General features: G+C 52.8%; 1 protein-coding gene across 5 annotated transcripts in view; it reads left to right on the top strand.

The window, feature by feature from the left end:
- Positions 1-23,235, top strand: part of exd (PBX homeobox extradenticle) — a 419,516-nt gene that overhangs the window by 277,267 nt on the left and 119,014 nt on the right. For all 5 annotated transcript variants that reach the window (XR_012826753.1, XR_012826754.1, XM_075685881.1 and 2 more), the window contains exon 4: positions 15,947-16,137. Coding sequence is in view for 3 of the 5 variants with exons in the window: in XM_075685881.1 (XP_075541996.1) it covers positions 15,947-16,137 (191 nt within the window). In the remaining 2 variants the exon portion in view is untranslated. The remainder of the gene's footprint in view (positions 1-15,946; positions 16,138-23,235) is intronic.

Genomic DNA, 23,235 nt, shown 5'->3' with positions numbered 1-23,235 from the left:
CATAGGTCGGCACAGGTATTCCAAAACTGAGGTGCTTATAAGTAGTTGCCATTCAGCTAAACAAAATAAACAAATTGAAAAAATAAATTTAAAAATTTATTTCTCCCCCCCCCCCCCTAAAAAAATAAAGAATATATATCAACTCAGAATATGCTTTCATAGTACCGCTCTTCATTTCATGCTGTGATTTTTGGTTGTCTTGTCGAACACCTCGAAGTTGTTTGTTTCAATCCGAAGACATTCAGTGTGGTTACAGCCCGTTGTGGCTTTCGGCGGTCGAGTCTCTGCGTTTTCTCGTGTTGCTTCCCTGCGTTCGGCTCGGTGAGAGACTCCTGACTTCGAAAAGTACATTCACGAAACGTACATTCAATGCAAAAAAAAAAAAACACACGCAAAGAAACGTACAAACGACAGTTACCTTTGCCTCGTCTTAGAGCTGCACATCATGAATCTGTTCCCAACTCGACCAGTCCTCCCTGCTTCATCGAAAGGCGCCTTTCCTGCTGAGTTTAGATCTTCTCACTTGCACGCGATTGGAGTTCCCCTTGCAAAATTGGTCATCGCGAGTTTCTACCGTGGAAGGCCAGTCGAGTCGGTTGTCGCGAGGTTTCTGTTTTTTTTTTTTTTTTTTTTTTTTTTTTTGGGGCTCATACCGCGGGCGTCGACCGCCGGCGCTCGGTTCAGGTGGCGTCGCGCATCCGGATTGCTTTCCCCGCGGGGAGAGCAGCGAACTGGGCACCGGCGCGAAGCCCTCGCAGGCTCCAAGCGAAGCCGCGCATCCGCTGCCTAACGCCTGGCCGCGGCGGCACGAGCGGTCTCTTGCGTCTTCGCCGCCACCCGTGGCGGTCGGAGGAGCTGAAATTGCCTCCGGGGTTGCGCCCTCTTTCTTTCCCTTTCTTTATCATTATTCTCTGGGGTTGCTCGCTGTGCTCGGCGGCTGGCCCGCCCGGCTGGATCTGTCCAAACTTTGGATGGATTACGAGTAATCTTTCGTAACCCTGGGCGGGGTGAGGGCGGCGAAGGGCTTTCTTTCCCGAATGACGACGCGCTCCCCAAAAAAGCAGCGCTGCGCAGACAAATGCGCGCCTTGCCCACCACTGCCCCTCTCCTCTTCTGCAACCCTCTTCCCTTCTCCTCGTCTGCCCTTTGGGGAGGTGGGGAGGAAAACGAGGAAAAAGCCAAGAACGGTCCGGTAATGGATTTCTGGGCTCTCTGCATGACTGCTGGCCGCTGCCCCTTTCACTATTCCGAGCTTTCGTGCTTTTTCTTTTTTCTTTTTCATGCCTCTGTGCTTTATTTCTTCCTTGGGGCTCACCGACTTTGCCTTCCTCGCTCTCTCCTTCATGCGCTGACCCCTCCCCCTTTATTTTTTTCTGCCTTTCATGAAGTTTTGTTTTCTTTATTACTTTCCATATGCCCCCAAGATTGCGACGTGGTCTGTTTTCCTCAGCAACAGCGTGTTGTCTGTTCATCAAGTTCTCTCTGTTACAACGCAGGCGTCCACATTTTTGATGACGATATTCGCATACTTATATCGTGTGCGCGCGGCTGTCCGACTGTACTTGGAGGTTGATTGCCATTACCTGGATTACGGGCGACTATGCCGAGAATACCTGCTTTAATTGGCAAGACGTATATGCCAGCGCTTGTAATATACCTTCATGATTACGTGGCGCTATTTCTCGTACGTCGACCGCCTGTAGTGATGACTTCACTTTAGGTTCGTCTTGTTGTTTAGGCTATAGGTCGAGGGGCACCATATCCGCGTTGGAAATTCGCGAATGCGACCACTAGATTTCTAGGAGGCTTCTAGACCCTTGCTGAAGCTGCTCCGTAAACGACTCGGAAGTCTAAGCCGTGGCAGGACTACGTTGGACAAGAAAAGGCGACGAAAGTAAAGCTTCCCGTCTCCGTGTCCCCAACGTGTCTGGAACGTCACCGTTTGTTTTGCGGCCTCCCTTCCGACCCGCAGAGAAATGAACTACGCGGATTACCATAACGGCGTGCGCCGCCGCACACGCTGCCGCTCCTCTCGTATTTATGGACCGCGCGCACAGGAGCCCACGTACTCGTGGTCGCCTGCTTTCAACGCCCCGCGCGTGCCCTGCAAATGAAAGCGCCCGCGTTCGCTGCGTCCTCGTACTCTTTGTGGTTAACTCGGTGCAACAACACGCCGGGCGCACCTCGTATTTGTTCTCATTCTCGCCGCACTATATGGAGCCGCTCAAAGTCGCTGTTCACGCTCTCTGCGACATGTTGCTTGGAAGGGGAAAGAAAGAACGGCTAGGTTGTGGCGAGATACGAGAGTCGTTGGGAACGGCAGTCTCGGCGGCGCGGTGGCTAACCGCCTCTATCTACACTGTGGCCGTCGCTGGCGTCCTCGCTGCATAACAGCCTGCCTAGCGCCAGGGCGCTCCCGGGGGCCGATTGAAAATTTAATGGGCCTCGCACCGCTTCGCGCGGGGGACACCGGTGGAGAGGAGTGAATGAAACGCCACTGCTGCTTTCGCCTCGGTGCAGCTCGGCGTCAACTACTTCCAGCATTTTTCCTTCTTTTCTCGCGCTCTCCTGCTGTCGCGGCGTAGTATTCGTGCGACGCCGCTCGTCCCGTGGAAGGGTGCATAGCGGACTAAGGGCATAATGCGGGCGGTGTGCCACGGTTCTTGCTAGGTGTCTTCGCTCGCCCTTCGCCGCCCGGATTGAGACCCACCGGAAAGAAAGGGGTTGGTTGCCGCCGCACGCGCGTGCACGGGCGACACCGGCGGCCGACGAGCGTCGCCTTCTTGAGTCGCTTTCTTCCTGGCTCCCTCTTTTATCTTTCTGTCCCCGCCTCGCGTGCATAGCGGCGCCACGTGCGCTGGCACATACGCGCGCACGGGAGCCGGTGTCGGCCGCTGGGGACGCATTCATCTCGGGGCCCAGTTAATGGCCTTACTTGATCGCGCGGCGCGAAGCGGGCGCTGAATATTTGATGGGGCGACTTTGCCAGCAAAGAAAAGGGACTCGCGTCGCGCACGCCGGAGGAGGCGGCAGCTCATTACACCCCGGCTCTCCCCTCCTTCTTTACTCTTGGTCTCGCGTGTGTGTTCGCACGTAATGCCGACGGCCGCGCTGCTCGGAGTGCGAGCCCTGTTGGCGCGCGCTTCTTGTTACGCGCGCGCAGAGCCTGTGGCTTCCTGCTTCGTGGTCGCGCGCGTTTTTCGCGGTTTCATTTATGCTTCTCTTTTTGTAGGAGTGAGCTCGTTTCTCCGCGGTCCGCGCTATTTGATTAGGCCCCGCAGCAGCTACGGCGCACGCGAAAGAATGGCTGCAGCGCCTTGCGGTTTATGCGCTGTGAAAAATGAGCTGCGGCCGTCGCGCGTCTTGGCGTCCGCTTCTCTGCTGCTGGCTCAAGTGTGTTGGCTTAGCCGCTCTCTCCGCTTTCGGGACGGATGCGTGCGCGGCGGCGGTTTTGTCACCGCGCTGTGTACGCCTTCATATCCTGGAAGGTATGTTGCGGGCCGCAGCACTGTCAATGCCGCAGTGCGGGCCTATACGCCTGATTAGAAGGGGTTAGTCTTTGCTGGCAATGAGCGTGTCATCAAATTGACTTGCGAATAGTCTTACTGTGCCGGTGCAGCCACGCACCATCCTCGTCCGGTTGAGGTCGAACGGTCCGTTTCGATAAAAATGTTTTCCGCAACAGGCTGAAGCGGTAAAAGCAATGGATTCTTACAGCTAGCCTGGTAGGTAACATTCATTCATTCAATTCCTCCATTCATGCTCGCAGTGCGGGAGGAGCGGGCGGTCGTCGTGACCTCTCGGGGCGCGAGCTGTGCTCGGCGCCAGCCAGCCTGGTGCCAGATGTCTCGATCGCGTCCCCCACCTGCATGCCATATCCGCGCTGAAACCAGCCTCGTATTTACGGCCCTGTCTCGAAAAGCCGTCGTTGGCGGCTCAGAAAAGGGGAAGCTCGTGTAGTCTCTACCGAAGGATTCGTTTAGGTCGGCGTCTTCAACTTTGTCCGCCGTGGCTTCCGCGTATTTCATTTCCCGCCGCGCTGAGAGACACCGCTGCTTAGGTGGGCAGGTGAGGGTGGAAGGTTGGGCCAGCCGGAACTTCCAGGCGGTGGGAGGCAAAAGAAACTCTTGTACAGTGAGCAGTAAAATATGTGCATGCTCGTCTTGAAACACTCTCGGGCTTAGTTGGTCGCTTTGTCTGCCCGCTCCGGCTGCTGCTGAATAACTGTTATGGCCCGCTGTTTGTGCGACCGCCCTTTCTTTCTCGCCGTTGTCTCGCTTCAACACGTTATTGCACGGAGTGCTTTTGCACTACGGTTGCGCTATCCGAAGAGGCCGCCGAGAAGGATGCATTCTTGAGTGTAATGGGTTGTCGGAAAAAGAAAGAAAGCGGGCTTTGGCTTTGTTTTTTTAAGAACCATGTGAACTAGACCGGTGGCACAGCCTGACCCGCTATTTTTTGCGAAATCTTCGTCACTTACGTCAGCTGCTCGACTAAGCGGCTATCGTTTTAATGCTGAACCGATGAAAATGACGTTGCGTTACTCGCGACCTAACTATTATGTACTCGCTTCACTCGTGTTAAAACGCCTAGGCACAGTCGGAACTGCATTGTGCGGTTACGGCGCTCGTAGGTTGTAGTTCTAAACAGTGTGGACTCGTTTAAGTCGTGTCACTATGCTGCCAAAAAATACGTCTCTCCTGAACGTAGTGTTTGACTGGAGCAAAATATCGCAGACAGTGCTATAGGTGCACTTGTACAAGCTCCGTTCCTCACAGCGTTATACGCGATATCCGTTTCGAAGTTTGCGTTCTCGGCACGTGTGTGTACCCCATGGCCTGATCCCGCTCGCGGATGGGGAAGCCGTTTGTTTGTGCGCTTCGGAATATAAGCACACATTCGGGCAAAGGCAAGCTGCAGGGCTTAGTTTACGCGGAGTTCTCTTTGTTTGCGAGTCATCGTGAGTTGAGCTCCGCGATCGCTCTAGTGCCGGCAACCGTGCCCGATGCAGGGGGCTGTTGCTTATAACACCGCGAACGAGACGGCGGCGCCCAGGGCAGCACTGCCGAGCCGGTGGCGTCTGCGCAGGTGGTCCTAATGTGCCACCCTTCCCACGCGCGCTGGTCAGAACGGGGGCCGAGGTGCGCTTGGCGCGCGCGCTGGAGCCGCGTGATTTGTGGCCGACCGGGACTGGCGCTGAAATGAAAACTGCCCCCGATGCCCGCGGCCTCCTTTGGCTGCTTGCTATCTGGCGCGCGCAACTGCGCGCAATATATCTGCTGCTTCTGTGCGATGCGCGGGCGCCCGACTCCGACGATTTCTTGCCGCGGGTGAGTGGACTTTGGCGCGCAGCAGGTGCGGATAGCGTTTCGGCTCGGAGCAGGACAGGGGCGGCGAGGGGGGCGGCAGTGTTCTGTTTCGCAGCGCCTACCGCTGGCGATTTCTTTGGCGCTGCCAGTGGCGGGACTGGTGAGTTGCAACTTGCGGGAAATTACCGCCTGAGCAGAGATGTACTAGACTTCATTTCAAGGTGCGACTTGGATAGCTTTTGAGAAACGTTTGCCTAGTCGTCTCCTCGCACTTCTAAACAATTGTTACATTTTCTAGCGAAGAAATTATGGCATTGGTTTTGAAAGGCTGTTAAAAGGAAAGATAGAGCGACTTCTGCTCAGAGGTAGTCTTTACAAGTTGTATCGCGCTGACGAAGACGAGACAAGGGCTAAAGTTATTTTTCGTCTTTATACTCCGCAGAGTATTTATCATTACAGCTCGTTTTGATTTAGTCATCTGTGATCGTCGAAGCGCCGAGTAATGATGGTGTTCTTATCAGGTTACATCGTCTCCCATGTCACGATCTGACAAGTGTGGCTGGGTTGTCTCTTCGTCTTGGAAGAATGATTAAAGGGTAAACGAGACAGACCGCCGAGCTCCCTTAGGGAAAGAATAAGAAGGAAAACTGCAGCATTAAAACGGTATGCTCAAGAAAATATGAGCCTCTTCTTTTCTTTCCTTCTTTCTTCTTTTCTTTTTTCGCGAGGTCCGAACGCTATCCGTCATTAATGCGCGGCGTTCTTTGAAGAGCAGCATTTTTTGTTCTCCCTCTGTTTATTGCACGCCCAACTTTTTGTCCTCTTTCGCGGGCTCTTCGTAAGGTTGTTTCGCGGTGTGTTATTATCCTTCGTGTTGGCTCGGGTGCTCCGCTAATTGATACTGGTTATTATGCTGCCAGACCCAAAAGAAGGAAGACGGCAATACAAAAAAAATAATAGCTTAATTGGACGGGGAGCCCGCAAGAAAACCCGGCCTCGCTCCTGTGAGCGGAACGATTGGTTGCCTATCACACGTTCGTTAGACCCAAGGCGTAAATTATCGATGCTCCTGTGCGCTTGCAATCGCCGAACCCGCCCTCTTCCGCCCACGCATCTTTATTTTTTATTTAGGTATTTTTTTCTTGGCCTAACCATTACGGATACTTAGCGTACACTTCTGTCTCATGACGTCACTAATGCCTGGTCATTAGACTTCAGTTTTTCGTTTTTTTTTTTTTTTTTTGCTTTGCTTTCTAATATGCGCGTTAGGACTTTCCACCGCATAATACGCGTGGTTTTGCGCGGGGCGATCGAAGAGAGCTCGTAATGTGTATGCGTTCTTTCAGTGTGCTACCTCATTTGGCTAATGGGCAATCGCAGGTGTGACAGAACTAGGTGAAAATGTGCGAGCTTACCTTCTCCATTAGGCCGTGCCCTTTTCCTATCTAGCTATACATTTTTTTTCTTCAATTATTATTTCTGACAAGTTCCGATGCGCATGGTCTGGGCATGTGTTTGTGAATTAAGTGCTCACTTTGCGACACATCTCAAGCGACCGCCTTCGACCGTACAAGTAAAAAAAAAAAAAATTATCGGGCGTGATACCTGCACTCTCGTAGAGAACGTAACGGCCGCTGCACCGTAGGTTGGCTTGGTCTTGGAATTGTGACGCCTCACATTGCGCCCGAATTTGTGCTCCGCCTTTGCATCGCTGTGCATAGCGCCGAGCGCGAGTCCCGATTGCTGGTGGAGCTCGTGTCGACGGGCGGGCTTTCTGAGAAAGCGCTCCTGATGGTTAACTTTGTCAGTGAGGGAGCGAACATAAAACAAAACAAAAAAAAAGTGGCAGCTCAATCGACGGCGCATCTGCTAATCGGAAACTTGTCAGGGCTGCCGTCGAGGCAAACAAAGCAACAAGGGTGGCAAATAGTCGCGTGTCCTTTTGCTCGTTTCTCTGTGCTGGGAATGCTCGACGAAAGGAAAAGCAGCAGCCGATGAAAAGGGGTGCCGAAAGCTGGGCGAACCGCGCCGGGGAGGATGCGTGTGGAAGGTGTCTTTCCGCCTTGAATGGGGGCGTTGTTTGCATCTTGTTTAGGGCTAAGAAGGGTGTCCCAGACAGGCCCGCTCCTCTTCCTTTTTTCCCTGTCCGCTTCTCGTTCTTAATTTTCCCCTTCATCCTGCATTCTTGGCCAGCAGCGGCACTAGGAGAGGATGGGGATGTCGTCTTTGTCTCGCTTTCAACGACTGGCTTCGCCGCTTGTTCGCCTGTGTTCTCCTCCCGTCCCCTAATTTTTCGCCCCCTTTTCGGAAAAATATCTTATTCTTTTCCGCCGCTTCCTTTCGCGCTGTCTGTCCTCCGCCTCCTTGCTGCCTTTCGCGCAGCTTCCGCCGCTGCTGCAGCTGCTGCTGCTGCTCGTACCAGTGTATTGCTGTTTTCTCCGCGGCTTCTTCGGGAGCTCTGCGTGTTTAGCGTGTTGTTCTCTCCTCCCACCACTGGGGGAGGCCTTGGTGCGTGCAGCCTGCGGGGACATTCCTTATTGTCTTTTTTTTCCTTTCCTATTTTGTTTCCACCGCCTTATTTTTCTTTTTTACCCTCCGCGTGTCTTTTCTCTTCTGCGCCGTCGCTGTGTGCATAGGCGCGCGTCTCGGCAGAGGACGCCGAGCAGCGGCAGCCGGTGGCGGCGGCCTGTGTCCCGTGATGGATGGCGCCCTCCTCTCGAGCACGTCCCCGCCGTCGCCGACCCGCTTCTCTCGCTAATTTCCGGAAGATGCTGATCCTGCTGTGTGCGCCTTTCCTCCTCCGTGCCTTCGCTTCTCGACTGTGCCGTGGGCGGCGTCTCTCTCCACTTAGCGTGTAGGAGGTGGTGCGTTTTCACTCCTTCTTATCGGCATCTGTTTCGCTCCCCTTGAAAGCGTTTGGTATCCGGGCTCCCTGCGTTTCGCCACCGTGGAGTGTGTCGTCGCAGCGCTAGGCATCCACGCCCGCGTTTCCGCGGGCTAGTCTCAGCGGTGCTTTCTGCTCTGCCGAGGGCGCTCGAACAGTCGCCTAGTGCTCCTGACATAACAACTAGCGTCCTCGCGGTGAACTGTACGATTTAGAGATGCCGCGTCAGTGAAACCACAACGCATATGAGTGCGGGAAAGTACGTGACATCCATTGGAACAGCGTGTTGTATCCGCAGCTCTGGAAAGGGATGTGAACTTTCGCCTTTTCCATGTGATAAGCAGCTTATGACGCTATTGATGTGCACCAGGGGTTGAAGAAGGCTTTTTTCCTTTCTTCTGAAGTCGCGGTAACTTGATTTGAGTTGAAAGTTCAAATGATGGCCCATCGGCGGCTTCGTGCAACTTCCCGAAAAGCAGAAACAGCAACAGAGTCGTTGCGAAGCCGGTTAAAATCTGATGTGTGTGTTGCGGCGTTAGCGTTGTATGCATGGCGAAAGATCGACAGAAGGAAAGAAATAAAAAACAACAAAGAAACAGATCACAGGCATCGCCGCCCACTTTTTTCAAGGAACAGTCAAAAAAGCGTTGTACCAGCTGGTCTTTGCTGCGTGAGATAAACTGAACCTAAAAGCGCGCTTGATTCGAGAACTACGACACCTTGGAACATCAGTGCAGGCTTTTCATCTCCTGCCTGCCCACTGCCGCTTAGCTAATAGTTAATCCACGCGCCTTGTTTTTGTATATGCAACGCGATTTTGCAAGTAAGAGTTGCGGCATAGCCTGCGGTTAATGACTCGCGCCGGTGGCATCAGCGCAATTTTTTTTAAAAAATGCTCCCATAATGAACGCAGCGATCTTCACACCGAGACGTAGCAAAGACAGGGCTGTGAAACGCGCCGACCTCGTGGCCTACATTTCGCTTTAAAGGCGAGTCGGCGATCGGGCGTAACCGCGGACATCATCATCGGCGTGGTTCTCCGATTGAAGCGGGAACCACATCCCGGCTGTCTCGCCCCTTTTCGAAGCCGTCGTTACTCGTCGCTGCCAGCGGTAATCGCGTACAGGGTCGCGGACGCGCTGAGCGGCGACCCTCCCTCTCATACGGCATTAGGCGGCGATCATAGGGTCGTTTGCTCCGGGCGCCCCGTGTCGTTACTGCGCGTCTCAAACCGAGGGCCCGGGCGGCGAACGAAGAAGAGCTAAACTCTTCTCCTGCGTGTGTGTTCGCCCGCCGTTGCTGGTGAACGAGCCGCCGCGACTGTTACGGGAAATGGGAGGTCGGCGCTTTTACGACGTGGGCTGCGAATACGACCGGGGCCGATACCGCTGGCGCCGCTACTGTACTGCAGCCGCTGCTGTTGCTTCTGCTTCTCGGCTGGCATTTTATTGCCGCCCGCCCGGCTGCTGCCGTAGACCTCCCCGGTACTCAGGTTGCACCTGCAAGATTTCCCTCCGTTCCCTGGATGCTGGCGCTGCTGTGGAATCGTGTAGGTGTGCTGCTCGGAGTGGCGCTCGCTGGTGAACTGGTAGACGCAGCTAGCGAGGCCGCTCCTGGGGAAGGTGCCGAGGCAAAGATGCGGGCTTTAATTGTTCGAGCACAGAACTATGCGCAACTTCTGCCAGCCTGTCCAGAGCCGACTCATTCGTCGTTGCAACGGACGTCGAAGAAGGGGGGCCACTGCTGTAATTTACAGTTTGGAGGTGGTGGCATTATGACCTCTAAAGTAAGGATTCTGTCAGTGGAAATGCATCAAGGGACAGGAATTTCGGCCTTGCATGTGAAGTGGCAGTAACAATTATTTCATATGCATGTAATACATCTTTAATTTACCTACTCCTATTAATTAATATTCACTGTTGGAAGCAGCAGCAATCCCGTTACTTGCACGTAGCATGGTTGCTTCTCCTTGTTGTTTGTGGTCGAGTCCTTCTGGTGTGAGCGGCCGCACACTTTTCCAAATCGTTGTTGGTTCCTGGGAGTTACGTGACTGCTCCTCAAAAACGCTCCGGGGAGCATTGCGTTCCTCTTTTTATTTTTTTCTCCTTACCCGTGGCTGCGGTCGAGAGAAATAGCCGCCTCTGAGCGAACCCTTGAGACTTCCGATAGCCCAAACTGTGCCCCCGGGCCCGGACGCCGTCGGTGCGGGGAGCGCTCCTGTGAGGACAACACCGGGCGCATTGCTGGTTCAGCGGCGCAACGGCCGCTCTACCGCCGACGTGTCGTTTAGCGATTCTCGTTGTCCGCATCGCACGATGGTAGTGACCCCCCCCCCCCCTCCCGTAACTCGTTTTTATTTATTTCGTTCTCCCTCTCTCAAAACGTGGAATTCTTGCTATTCGTTCAAGAAGGATTTGGCCGTGTATCTTGCGCACGCCGCGGATGCACCGATGGCCGTGGTTTCGTCTCTGGGTGAGGCTCTGTGTTGTGTCCACAGTTCTCGCTTGTTTTCCCCCTTTGTTAGAATGTTTTCCTTTTCGACCTTCGGTGTGCGTGCTCTCTATATCCTCCGCTTTGCTTTCTGTCGGGGTCTGGCAGTGATACCCTCCGGCGAATCTTTTGATTGCTTCGTGGTCGTAGTCTCCGGGGTCCTGTTTCCTGTACCAGTGGCGTAGAAAGGCGAAATGTGCGTAAAGAAAAGGAAGTGTTACGATTCCTCCGCGAGCCCGGAAGGTTCGAAGCGCTGGCCGCTGTAGGTCCTGAGCGTCTGCGTTGGCGCGCTAGCCTTGCCTCTGTAGTGTGCGTTTTTTCTTTTTATCCTTTTATGGCCTGGAGGGTGATCTCTCCGAGTTTTGCTTCTGGTATCGACTCTCCAGTTTCTTTTTTTTTTTTATCGTGGTATGATACTTACGGGCTCCACGGTGACCAAAATGTTCGTCTCAGATGTAGTGCATTTAATTTATGAAAAGATTGCAGTTAGGTTAGGTAGTGGAAACCACCCCGTGTGCGATGGACCTGCGGTAAGGTCGTATCAGTTATCTATTGGTAACTGAATTAGCGCAGTAAATTCTATACAGAGGATTTAGTCTACATCGACTGATCTCTTTTGCAAGGACTCCTTCGCGCCGTGCTCAGGTGCTGATGGCTGAAGTAAGCTGTTTTTTGGGAGTAACCAGCGCTGAAACTTAGAGTGCCAACAGCAGCGCCGTAAAGCCCAGCCTAGCGAACGGAGGCAAGTTTTCAGCAGCACATATGCTGTGATTTCGCGTCAGCAAACTTATGGCTCATCGCGAAGCACGTGTTTCCTGTTCCTGACATAAGTGCGCACCGGCATGCTAGAACGTAGGAGCGTATGCGCTTTTCGCAACTAGCGCGGTCATGAACAGAGCAAGGCTGGACGCACTGGGCTAAAGCAAACTCTGTAGAATGAGCGCTTCTTTTATCTTTCAAAATGTCCTGTAATTTTTTAGTCTCCCTACCGGACGGCGTCAGCATCATTTAGTTGCACTCCCAAACTGTCGTAGCGCCTCTTAGCCAGCGTTGGTTCCTCGTAGGATGTTCGTGTTTCACAACACTCCCCAAATAATTTTTCTATTCCATGCGAGAACTCAATGGAGAAGCTTACGAGAAGACGGCAAACACCGGAGGAAATCAACCCTAGGCTGAAAACTCCTCCAGAAGTGGTGTGCCGGGAATAAACGTATAGCCAGCCTCCTGCTCGTAAAGCATTGGTGACAGTGCATGTCTAAAGTAATTTTACCCTTGACGGCCTTTCCATAGGCTCCCGTGGTAACCGGCATGAAGCGATTCGTCTTTTACGGTAATTTGTTAGCTAAAATGAAGACAAACGGCCGAACCACTAATTTATTTTGTCCGCTGAATCCTTGAACATATAGATTATAGTCTTCCTTGTCAACTAGTAGTCTTAAAATGTTTCTTTATTGCACTTTTCTCCTTGCGTCGTCCTAGTCCTAGTTGCACCCAACATGCACATGTTGGGTGCTGCTATTGCGGAGTGCTATAACTAGCGATTTACCGATTCGCGTCAGGCTCGCGTTAGCCGAAAGTTGGCCTGTCATTATGAAATCACTTGCGGCTACGTTTTACTATGGAAGATCGGGCTCGACGATACCGAACGAATCGAGCTCCCTCTTAGAGCCGATCCAACTCCGGCGTGCTTGCGCCCATTCCTGCTGAGAACCGCCCAATGGGTATTTCTCTCATTTTGTTTTCTACGCTGATTTAACCGCGCGCCTGGTGAAAGCGTCCGTCGGGTGAAAAGTGATCGGGACTCCACGCACCGGTGGCGCTCTCTCCTTGCTCGGTCACACTGAAAGGGCGACTCGAGAAACGCCAACCGAGCGAGCTTTCAGCATCGCCGTACGTTTGTCCGTTCGCCTGATCGTTTGGTTGGCCGAAAAAAAAAAGAAACGGACCTTGAGGGGAGGGAGGGAGAAGAGAACAGCGTATACGATGCGCGTCTTTTTGGAGTAGCGCTGGTTTCGCCTGCTGCGCCGCGGAGCAGGACGGCTGGTAGAGGCTGTGAGAGAGGCGAGCTAGCGACCGCCGCCGCCTCGGTGGCCGGCCGTGTCTCTTTTGTGTCGCTGGGCGCCCCGGCGCTATCGACAGGATGCGAGCTGACGAAAAGAGGTTTGATGGAGAAGAAGGGTGGGGAGGCCGCTTTCCTTTCGATTCCAGTTCTCCCTCCCGAGCGCCTTGGGGCGGCGGCGAGCCTTGTTCTCTGGACGCGTAATAGATGATGCCCATTAAGAGAAATGGTTACCACACTCATCACTGTCCCCGCGAACAAACAGGGGGCCTCCAGGAAATGGCAGCCTTCCAGGGAGAACGGAACCCTAGAACGCCCTCCGCTCTTTCCTCCCTTCGGCTGCCCTGCGGCGGCGGCTGCCTACACCATTGAACGCCGGCACGCACGTTGGCCAGCAGCGAGCGGGGCAGAAACTGCACCAAATTGTGTGTATATGCGGATAAAATGGTTCAACTAAAGCGTCAACCAGAACAGAATCGAAAGATGAGGGCGAAAAAGAAAAAGAAAAGAGCGCTTTCGTTGTTATTGTCTGCGTCTGTTTCTGTGCTCCTAGTAAAGGATCTGTGATAGCCAGATGATAGCCAACGGCGCGGAGGGAGCTCTAGTTCTTGACCAATAGTGACTTGTGACGGCAGTCACGTGTGTGGCGTCCGGCCAATGGTGCTCACGAACGAGCGAGAGGGAGCCGCAAGGAGTTGGTGCGTGAGCTACATTTAGCTACGCGTTCTGCTTGCTTGACTGTGGGGAGGGAAGATTGTGATCATGTTTCTACCGTGATCTTGTCGGACTCTCGGAAAAATCCCCCCCCCTCTTTTTCTTCTCGTAATGTTTCAATGAATCGCTACTCCTCTCACATGGTCCCTTTGATGCTGCGTCTTCGTTCAGTGGTGGATGCGCCGAGCTGTCGGCCGAAAGGGTCTGCCTTCGATGTCTGTCGTTCTGCTGCTCTATTGCCTTGTGTGCCGCATCGCAGAGGTGGAAAAAAAAAAGGCCGCTTGTGCGCCATTTCCAATCTGCTAAATTACTTGTTTTTCCGACGTCCTTGTCCCTTCGCCCATTACATCCGTTTACTTTTTCAACGCCCAACGCGATTTGCGTGTTGCTAGTCGTTCGGTAACGTTTCCTGTTCGACTCCAGTAGCTTTGCAGACTTTTCAATAGATGCGCGCTGTTGCGGGCTATTGTTTGCTTCCTTTTGATAACGGCGTTTCTTTGCGCAGATGTCGAGACCTAAAGCGGATATTTTTATATTTTGTCAACATGTGGAGCCTGTGGAGCTCTGATTTTTCTGGATCCGAACGTCGGAGTGTCTAAAGAACAGGCAGTAATGCAGCAAAGCCCAACTCACTGTACACATAGCAGTTCGTGCCTCTGAAGGAACTATTCTGCTCAAAACGAAAGTACCACGAAGTACCACTACCTTGTGGCGCATCGCCAGTGGGCAAATATTTCATCCAAAGTTGTCAACTTATCGTGATATTCAGGTCGAGTGGGCGATTCAAGGTCCCTGCAGAGCAGCCTTGTGTGCTTTTGATTTTAGCTCAGCATCAACTTAACGCCGCTATTGGTACCATAGTCGTAGCGCTGCGCACCAAGTCTACTCGCGACGTGTAATAGATAAAAAATAAACATAAAGTAAAAAACTGGTGCCATTTCGGACACCGTTCGCGGTGTAGGCCATTTAACCTGAATGTTTCCCCGCCCTTCATTTGGAGTTGCTGCACTCTGAATTCACATCTGCGCGCCTGTCAGTCCGAATCTTGTGTACGAAGCGAACGCTTTGCGTCCGGCGAGCAGCGACCTCCCCGCACGCTGTCTTTCCCGCATTAGCACCCTTGCCGCGGGAAAGCCGAACGCGCGGATGCGTGATGGGCTTGCGCGCGGCGTCCGCCGCTCTGCGCCTGCGGCCGCAGCGCGAGAGCTCGCCCGTGGCCGTAGTGCCTCGGTAGCATTTACCGCTGCCTAACGCTTTTTATCTCTCCCCCCGCTCTTGTTTCTTCATTTTCGCCACCGTCCGTGTACGTTCTCTAACTATGGCCGGACCTAGTTTCGGTGTGGGCTTCGCTACACTCTGCTCTGACGGCGTGACGCCTGGCCGCTTGTCCGTTTGAATTTAACGCCCGGCGTGTGACGGGCCGTCCGATCAGTGTTTGGCCACGTCCCATAATGCTATTATTTGGGCAGCAGCAGCAGCGCCGAGGAAAAACTGGCCTCCGCCGGGAACTTTGTTGGCCAGCCCGTTTCAATCAGATAAAAGGGGGGGCCTCTGTGGGCTGGAAGGCCACCAGAAGAGAAGAGGGAATGAGCCCGCTTCGCGCACCTTCTGCCGGTCACCCCCTCCCTCTTTCTGCGCTCCCGTGTGGGCGCTTGGCTGTCAGCCGGCGGCCGATGGAAACCAAGCCACCATCGCCGATGATTAGGCCTCCCCACCCGCGCAGCCATGCGCGCGTTGTGCGCTTGCTCGTTGGGTCGGGCCTACGCCCAGTGCGCTGTTGCGTTCCTACTGGCTTCGAGATTGCCGTGTTTTCATCCAGGGCGGCCAATGCTCCCTTTGCTCCCTGCGGTTGGAGTCCGATTCGTTCTGGCGCTTGATGCGCGAGAATGCCTCTGAAAACTCCATGCCATCTCTGTCCACGTTGTGCTTTGACCCGTATTTCAGCGAAAGCGACTTTTTCACATGACGTATTCAGCGCTCCCTCCGCCGCCACTTCGTCCAGTCAAGCATTCATGTCAACAACTTCGTAGGCATAGCTGTATACGCTCTGCAAAGAGCTTGGATGTGCCAGTACACAGTGCTGCGTGTACTGCGTGTACTGCGTGCACACAGTAATGTGTAAAGTTGCTATAGGCTATTAGAGCTTCGTGTCGTCTTTTTTGCCATAGATTTCGGGAGGCCTCAGGGTGTCAATAAAGTTCGGCTCATCATCGCGCGGGTGGCTGAAAGCGTATGACCGCCATTTATTCAAGGGTCCTTTCCCAGGTGGATGTCGTTGCTGTTACGATGGTGGCGCACCTGTGTAGTACGCTGGAGGTTCCGAACTTTTTACATAGTCTCAGTCCCATTATCTATATTTCGCAACTTCCGGCAAACGTCTCGCGCGAACCGATTGAACCGCGGGTTGAGACGCACGCATTTATTATTCGCTTTCGCGGTCGCTGAATGTGTGGACGTCGCTGACCCGTGTCGCTTTCTGTCCTTTTCCAGGCGTGCAACGAGTTCACGACGCACGTGATGAACCTGCTGCGCGAGCAGAGCCGGACGCGTCCCATCACGCCGAAGGAGATCGAGCGCATGGTCCAGATAATCCACAAGAAGTTCAATTCCATCCAGGTGCAGCTCAAGCAGAGCACCTGCGAAGCCGTCATGATCCTCCGCTCCAGGTTCCTCGACGCCAGGTACGTGGCGCCTATCCCATCTGTGGCGTTCCCGCGGTTACATTTCGGCCTTCCAGAGGCGGCACGCGCCTGATTTCGGCGAGCGAGGAGCTAGCGGTTTGCCGGCCGCGGGTGCATCAGCGGTGCAGTGTTGCTCCCTCGGAACACCGCCTCTAATTCGGGCATGTCGTTTTTACTGCAGTTCTACAGCTAAATATGTTTGTCGCCAAGAGCGGTCCCTATGACAGTGTGTTGCATTCCGCGCGAATAAAGTAGTTCAGTGATACACGCGACTCCTATGATAAGGACTTTCAATTATAAAATTTTAAAAAATCAGGCGTTTATTTTTTTTTTTTCCTTGTAGCTTTGTAGCAGCGATATCTAGCACGCTACTGCTGTTTAAGTTCAGTTAAGCAACGTAGCGCGTACGCGCCATAATGTTTGCGCCCTCTGTCTAACCCTAGTACCTTCATGTTTTGTAAAGGCTTGAAATGGGCTGCTGGCCTTGTGTGACTCTGTGCCGATCTCTTCTGTGTACGGCAGTGCTGTGCCCAAGCGTTGCTTTCGCTACACCTTTTCCTGCGCACCGCCGCTGTTGCATTCGTGTGCGCGCTCTAATGAATTCCGTGCAGACCGATGTTCGCCTTTCAGGGCAGTGGCATATGGTGAGAAAGTGAACAAAAAGAGAAAAGAAAGGAAGAACGCCATCAGCGCCTGGCATCGAAAAAAGAAGAGCAAGAGTGCCCGCGCGGCTTTTATCTGCAGGATAAGCCGTGATAAATCTACCCCGCTCATCCCTGCAGCATGCGTTCGCGCTTCGCAGCGTCCGCGGGAAGCCGCTCTTATTATTCGCAGCGTCCCTCGGGATCTTCCCCTTGAGACTCGAAAGGGGGGGGAGGGGGGAGGGGCTCTCTGCTCGGAGCGGCGAGCGTCGCGGTTCGAACCCCTGCCTCACACCGTGCAGGCGAAAATACCAAGCTGGCTTTCTTTCTCTTTCTTCTTTTTCTTCTCTTACGCTTTCGCCTCTTCGCTTATCTTCGTTTGTGTTGCCGTTGTTTCAGCGCTGCTTTCGTGCAAGGCAACTTTTTAAAGGCGAGCCTTCGCGTCAAAATTTAAAAAAAATGACAGAAAATCCCGCTCGCTCATGCTAGTTCGCGGCATTATGCGGCGTGCACGTTGTGTGCATGCGGTGTTGAGTGCGTTATGCACGCGCACTTGTGTGTGTGTGTGTGTGTGTGTGTGTGTGTGTGTGTGTGTGTGTGTGTGTGTGTGTGTGTGTGTGTGTGTGTGTGTGTGTGTGTGTGTGTGTGTGTGTGTGTGTGTTTGTGTGCGTGCGTGCGCAACCGCCGGAGTCCAGAGGATTTCGCGGGGGAGCTCAGAAAGCGCGAGGCGCAGAGGGGGGTGAGGCTCGGGCGGTCCTTCAATTTTTCTTCGAGAGGGTTGATAAACAAATTAAGGAGCGCGAGTGGTGAGCCTCTGCGGCCGCCATTGCTGCTGCTGCTGCTGTTCTGCCCTCGCGAGAGCGGCGCGGTGGCAGCGGCCTTACGCTGCCGCTGCTGCCATAATTCAAAACCGGAGCGCGCAAGGAGGCTGACTTGAAAGAACTCTCTATCGCGGGGTTGATGTTTATGGTTTGTGCCACGGCGGGGGCTTGGGCGCTGGCTCGGACTCCCCCCTTCCCCCGCCCTCCTCCTCTCTCTATAGCCTGCTCCAGCTGCCGGCTTTTCGGGGCAAAAAAAAAGAAAAGAAAGAAAAGACAAATATAAACGCGCAGGAAGCCGCCTCTCTCTCGGAGAGGCTGCTAGGAGCTGGACCCGTCTCGGTCTGAATAAATAACAATTAAAAGTTCACTGTTTTCTTTTTCTTTCTTTCCCTACCTCCTTCTGTTCTCTTTCTGCTTGCTGGCATGAAGCTCATGATTCCAGATGCAAAGCCGAGCCACGGGAGGATATTCTGAGTGGGTCGTGAGAAAGAAATTATGAGTGATGAAATAAAAATTAGGGCTGAAAGGATGAAAAGAGCAGTGTGGCGGAGAGTGTTACGTATAGCGGCGGAGAAATCAGGGGACGGCTGTGTCTTATTAAGCCGCGATTTATAAATAAACTCCCGAGAAAGTCTCTCTCGCGTAATTAAATTAAAAGTGCTCGCGCCGCTCGCCTCGCGCACCCTTAGAAACGCGAGGGGGCGGGAGGGGGGGGTTGAAAAAGAATGGTCGCCTTCGTTTTAATGTTCCAAGCCTCTAAACTTGCAAGCCGTCTTATCTTTATTTCTTATTATTTTTATTTCCCCTGTTTTTTTACTCCTGCATGGTGTTGCCACAATGTTTTCGCGAATGTGCCCTGCCGGCACGTCGTTCTGGCGGCCCTTGTACGTTTGGTGAACCTGCGACATCTGCATTGGCTGTGTTATTGCTTTGGTGCTGATATTAGTCACAGCATCCCCTTTACCCTTCTTTTGGTTATATATATTATTTTTCCTATAAGTGCGCGGAGTTTGCAGGAAGCCTTGGGAGAAACCTGCTGAAGGGAAGGGCATGTACAGAGAAGTTTGATGCAGCCTCTAATGCAGGCGCTGGCCGATCGCAAAGTTTTTCATTCAAGTTTGCTATCGTGAAGACCCAGCGCCGATACTAATTCTTCGCGCTCGCTGTTTTTGTGTAACAGCACTTGTTATTGCCGTCCAGTCGAAAGTGGTTCCTAAGCCCATGACTTGGGCGTTGAATTTTTTAAATTTTTTTGTCTTTACGCCTCCCCTAATCTCGCCGTTGCGTTGAATATGTTCGCGCATATCTTGGTGAGCTAAGAGTTTGAAGCGGGTCGGGGGTGAGTATTTATCGCCGGCGCTTATTAAAGCGGGGCCCCTTTTCTTTCGTGATGGCGGTGAAAAGGCGATAGTAGCGGCTAGGCGCTGCATTTTTTTCATGCGTGGCCTGCACGTTGAGACGCGTTGCGTCGCCCTTTATTTTACGATATACATTTATGTACATATGTAGATGCATATTGTTGCTTTCTAGGTCGCACGCGCGCACGATATCGCTGAACGGGCCGTGCGATTTCGCCGGTTATTAATGGGAACCGCGCGGTTCGGTTCTGTGTGAAAAAGAGAAAACGCAAGGGAACGTACCGGGGAGGGCCAAGTGTTCGCCTGATTAACGACGCCACTTCCAGGCTGCGCTTTGCACTCTGCGGCTCGGGAAGAGCTGTGCAGTAAGCCGTCGCCTTGAAGAGCGAACTTGTTTCTCGGCGCCTTTGGGCGAGCGCTGTAGAGGATTGAAGAGGTTTCAGCTGTCGAAAAAAAAAATAATTAATAACGGCTTGGACTCGGTCGACCCGTTTTGCACTCGGTTGTTAGCGTAGCGCTCCTAAATGCACGCGCACGGTGGTTCCCTGAGACTTGGGTTGCACAGCCCGAGTTTCCGTGAATGGTGCTGGACTTGCAGCATGTTCACTGTCGTTCAGCGATGTCGCCTGCGCGCTTCACACCGCGGCTTCATCGTGGCTCGCACGTTCTCTGGTCGCGTAAAAACCGAGTGGACATCGCCTCTGGCGGGTGATCTCCTTGGGGTGCCTCGGGCATAGTGCGGGGTGTTGCTCGTCATGATCGTTGCTCCGCTTGGTTCTTTCTCACCTCCGGGGGCTGTGATTCGCTTTACGGTCGACAAAAGGGTGTGTAGTCGCTGGATGTCGCGTTTTGTGTGGCTCCGGCGCGCGCTACGGCGGTTCGAGCGCGTGTCGCACCACACGGCGTTAGCGTTATTTGGAGGCCGACACGCGACATACTGTAGGGGCCTTTGTTGCTGAGTGGCGCTGTACGACGAGTGCGTTCAGCGAACTCGCTTCAGTTACTCTCCGTGCAGCAGGATCGGTAAAAGTAATCAAGGACAGAAAAAAAAAAAAAGCTCACACAAAGGTAGCTTAGTATTTTTGCACGGTTATCATGAAGAGCTTGTTAATCTTGCGAAAGTACTTTTCCAACTGCGCTTGTTTCAATCAACCCAAAAGAACCATCTGACGCTTCCACTGCCCACTTTCAGTGGCAGCCGCTGTTGGCGTCTACCCTGCGTATGTATGTGCAGCAAATGGAAAATTTCCCAGGTGCGCGACCACGGCCGGTGTTGTGCCGCCCGAGCACCTTCTGTGAACTGCATCTCACAAGTGTTCTTTAATAATAAAAATAAAGGAACGTTAATTATTGCTTTCGAATTGCTAGTAATCATTTCAAGCAATTTTATGTATCATTCAGTCGTCACTGCAATTAATCCAAAATAGTCCTTTCTTTTTCACCGTTTAGCACCTACACTCTTAAGCAAAATTACACCCTTTGCCACACAACAGTAATCGTCATCTGTCTTGTCCGCATTTCCTTTCTTTAACGCGGCGAGCCCGGTACTTCCAAGTCAAGAACGGCATGCCCGTTAACAGCATGACAGAGCATTCTCGACAGGAAAGTAGCGAGCACAGCGTTTTCAAGGGAGGAAACGCAAGCAAGACAGATGGCGATTATTGTTGTGTGGCAAATATACACCCCAAAGGGTGTACATTTGCTTAAGAGTGTAGCCGCGCTCAGAAAATTTCACTCAGTCGAGCCACACTCTTAAAACATTTTGCACTCTTTGGGGTGTATATTTGTCCCACAACAACAATCGTCATCTGCCTTGCTTGCGTTTCGATTTTTGAATATGCTGCGCTCGCTACTGTCCTGACGAGAATGCTGTGTCACGCTGATAACGCGCATGCCGTTCCTGGCTTGGAAGTACCGGGCTCGCAGCGTTAGAGAACGGAAACGCGGGAAAGGCAGAAGACTATTGTTGTGGGACAAGATAAGCCCCAAAGGGTGTAAATATTTTGAAGAGTGCATGTCCACTTGCTCGTAGTGGCGCTGAATCTGGCAGTCTACGCTCTTAAAAAAAGTTTACACCTATTGGGGATTACCTTGTCCCACAACAACGATCGTCATCTGTCTTTCCTTCATTTCCTTTCCTTAACGCTGCGAGCCCAGTACTTCCAAGTCACGAACAGCGTGCGCGTTATCAGCTAGACAGCATTCTCGTCAGGAAAGTAGCGAACGCTCAGTTTTCAAGAATGGAACCGCAAGCAAAGCAGATGACGGTTATTCTTGTGGGACAAGATAAGCCCCAAATAGTGTAAACTATTTTTAAGGGTTTAGGTTATTTGTGACACAGCTGGAAGGGAGTTTTCTCAATCAGTATATCTTATTATTCGTAAGTCTATGTGTGTGCCCACCAAAGATTATATCCATTCAGGCCTCGCAGGAAAAAAACTGGTCATAATAAGACTCTTGTTCTCTTCTCTCTTCACTTCTGGTTTTGTCGTAATAACGCAACAATGTCGGCGATCTGCTGCACAGTCGAATATACGTGTATCAATGAGCTCTGCTTACTATAGTACTGGTGGACATGACAGGGGAGCAGTCAGGGGAGGTCAACCTTTCACTAAGAACATGCCAGCGGCGTTTTCTATTCGTTTCTCTCTCTTTCTCTCTTAATCATTTTTTTTTCGAACGAAAACGCATTTTTTAAAGGGTGGGAGGAGGGGGAGGAATCGCGTTTCATTTAATCGCCAGAGCGGGACATAGAAGCAAGATATGGGAGGAGGGGTAGCAGGTTCAAATTTGGCGAATTGCGGACGAAATGCAGCGAAGTGACGAAATATGACGCTAGTGAACGACGCAGGAGGGCAGAAAGCTCGCGGAGGGGGAGAGGGGGGGGGGACAGACGAGAGAAAAATTGGGATGCGAGAGTGATGGATGGGAAGTTGAACGGCGGCGTCCTCGTAGCCTGCCGTCTGCGATGACATCCGTCGCCGACGTACGCCGACCCCGGCGGGAGGCGCAAAAAAAAAAAAATAATAGCATTTTTGGAAAATGAAGGCCCAGGCGGGAATGGATGCAGCAGCAAGATAGTCGTCAACCTAAGTACCGACGCTTCGGCAGCGTTCGCCGTTCCCGTAGGGGGAAGGGCGACTCCTACGCGCTGACTTCTTTCTTGGTGCCTTTGTTGCCTTCGAGCGCGTCTCGTTTGAGTCATACCGGCACCTCCTGATCCGTTGAGTGGCACGAGTTTGTGAGACGGAACCGGGAACGACGTAGAAAGAAGGGAAGAACGAAGACTGCGGCACGGATAACTTTATAGTTTGTTCGTGTATCTGTCGCAGCATTGCGTAACGCGTCCCGCGCATGCCGTTGCTTGATCATGCTTTCAGCAGCAATGGCGGCGGCAGATTGTACCCGCGACGTCCATGCCGATTTGCGCCATTTCTCTCCCTTCTCGCTACCTCTGCGCCCCCTTCTCTCGTTATATTTCCTCGTTTCTCACTTTTTTGATAAAGCGTTAAAGGCAGGGGATGAAGTGAGGATGTCACAGCGTGCAGCAGCAGCGATTGCATTCCCTCGCTGGTTCCCTTTTTCGGTATTTCATCTTCATCTCCTGCCTCTCGTCTCTCCCGCATCATTCGCCTCCTCTCTGTCCCTTTCCTTCCTTCGATCCTTGTGACCTGCCGCGTTCGCTTGTTCCTATCTTTCTGCCTGCAACCCTCCGTGCGAAGGAGGCCGTACCACCATTTCCGCCAGTAGCACTGTAGAGAGTCATCTCAATTGGCGCATTTGATGCTCCTTGAACACCGCTTCACTGGAGTTCTCTCGACCTGCGAACGTCCGTGATCGCAGCGATCGGAGTTCGCGCTAAACCGCTCAAGTTCGCCATTGCCCTTGTCGTACCTCAGTTCCACCGCGTCATATTAAGTCTTAGACCAATCGTCTCTGGCCGCTTTTCTCTCTCTTTTTATCGGCTTTCTTCTTCTCGCAGACTGGAGTGCTAGTCACTCCAGACCAATCAAGTATATCAGTACCCCACTCTCCTCTGGTAACTGCCTTCATTTTGGTGCTTCAATCTTCGGGCGCTCATTTGCATGTCGCGTCTCTCTTCACTCGGCTCTCGAGCAATCTGAGGACGGAAGACAGGCTCGTGCTTTTCCGCGCTTAAACGAGGGAGCGGGGGTGAGAGGAAGGGAGAATGCTTAGAGCAGCGCGGCGGCAAAGAAGAGAACCTGATGGAGGAATTGAAAGTCATCCGTAGCGCTCTGCATGCGCTGTTGCTTCGTT

This window comes from Dermacentor variabilis, chromosome 1 (genome assembly GCF_050947875.1).
Source record: "Dermacentor variabilis isolate Ectoservices chromosome 1, ASM5094787v1, whole genome shotgun sequence".
NCBI classification, from domain to species: Eukaryota; Metazoa; Arthropoda; class Arachnida; order Ixodida; family Ixodidae; genus Dermacentor; species Dermacentor variabilis.
Note: the sequence above shows the minus strand (reverse complement) of the source record. Positions and strands in the feature narration are given on the sequence as shown.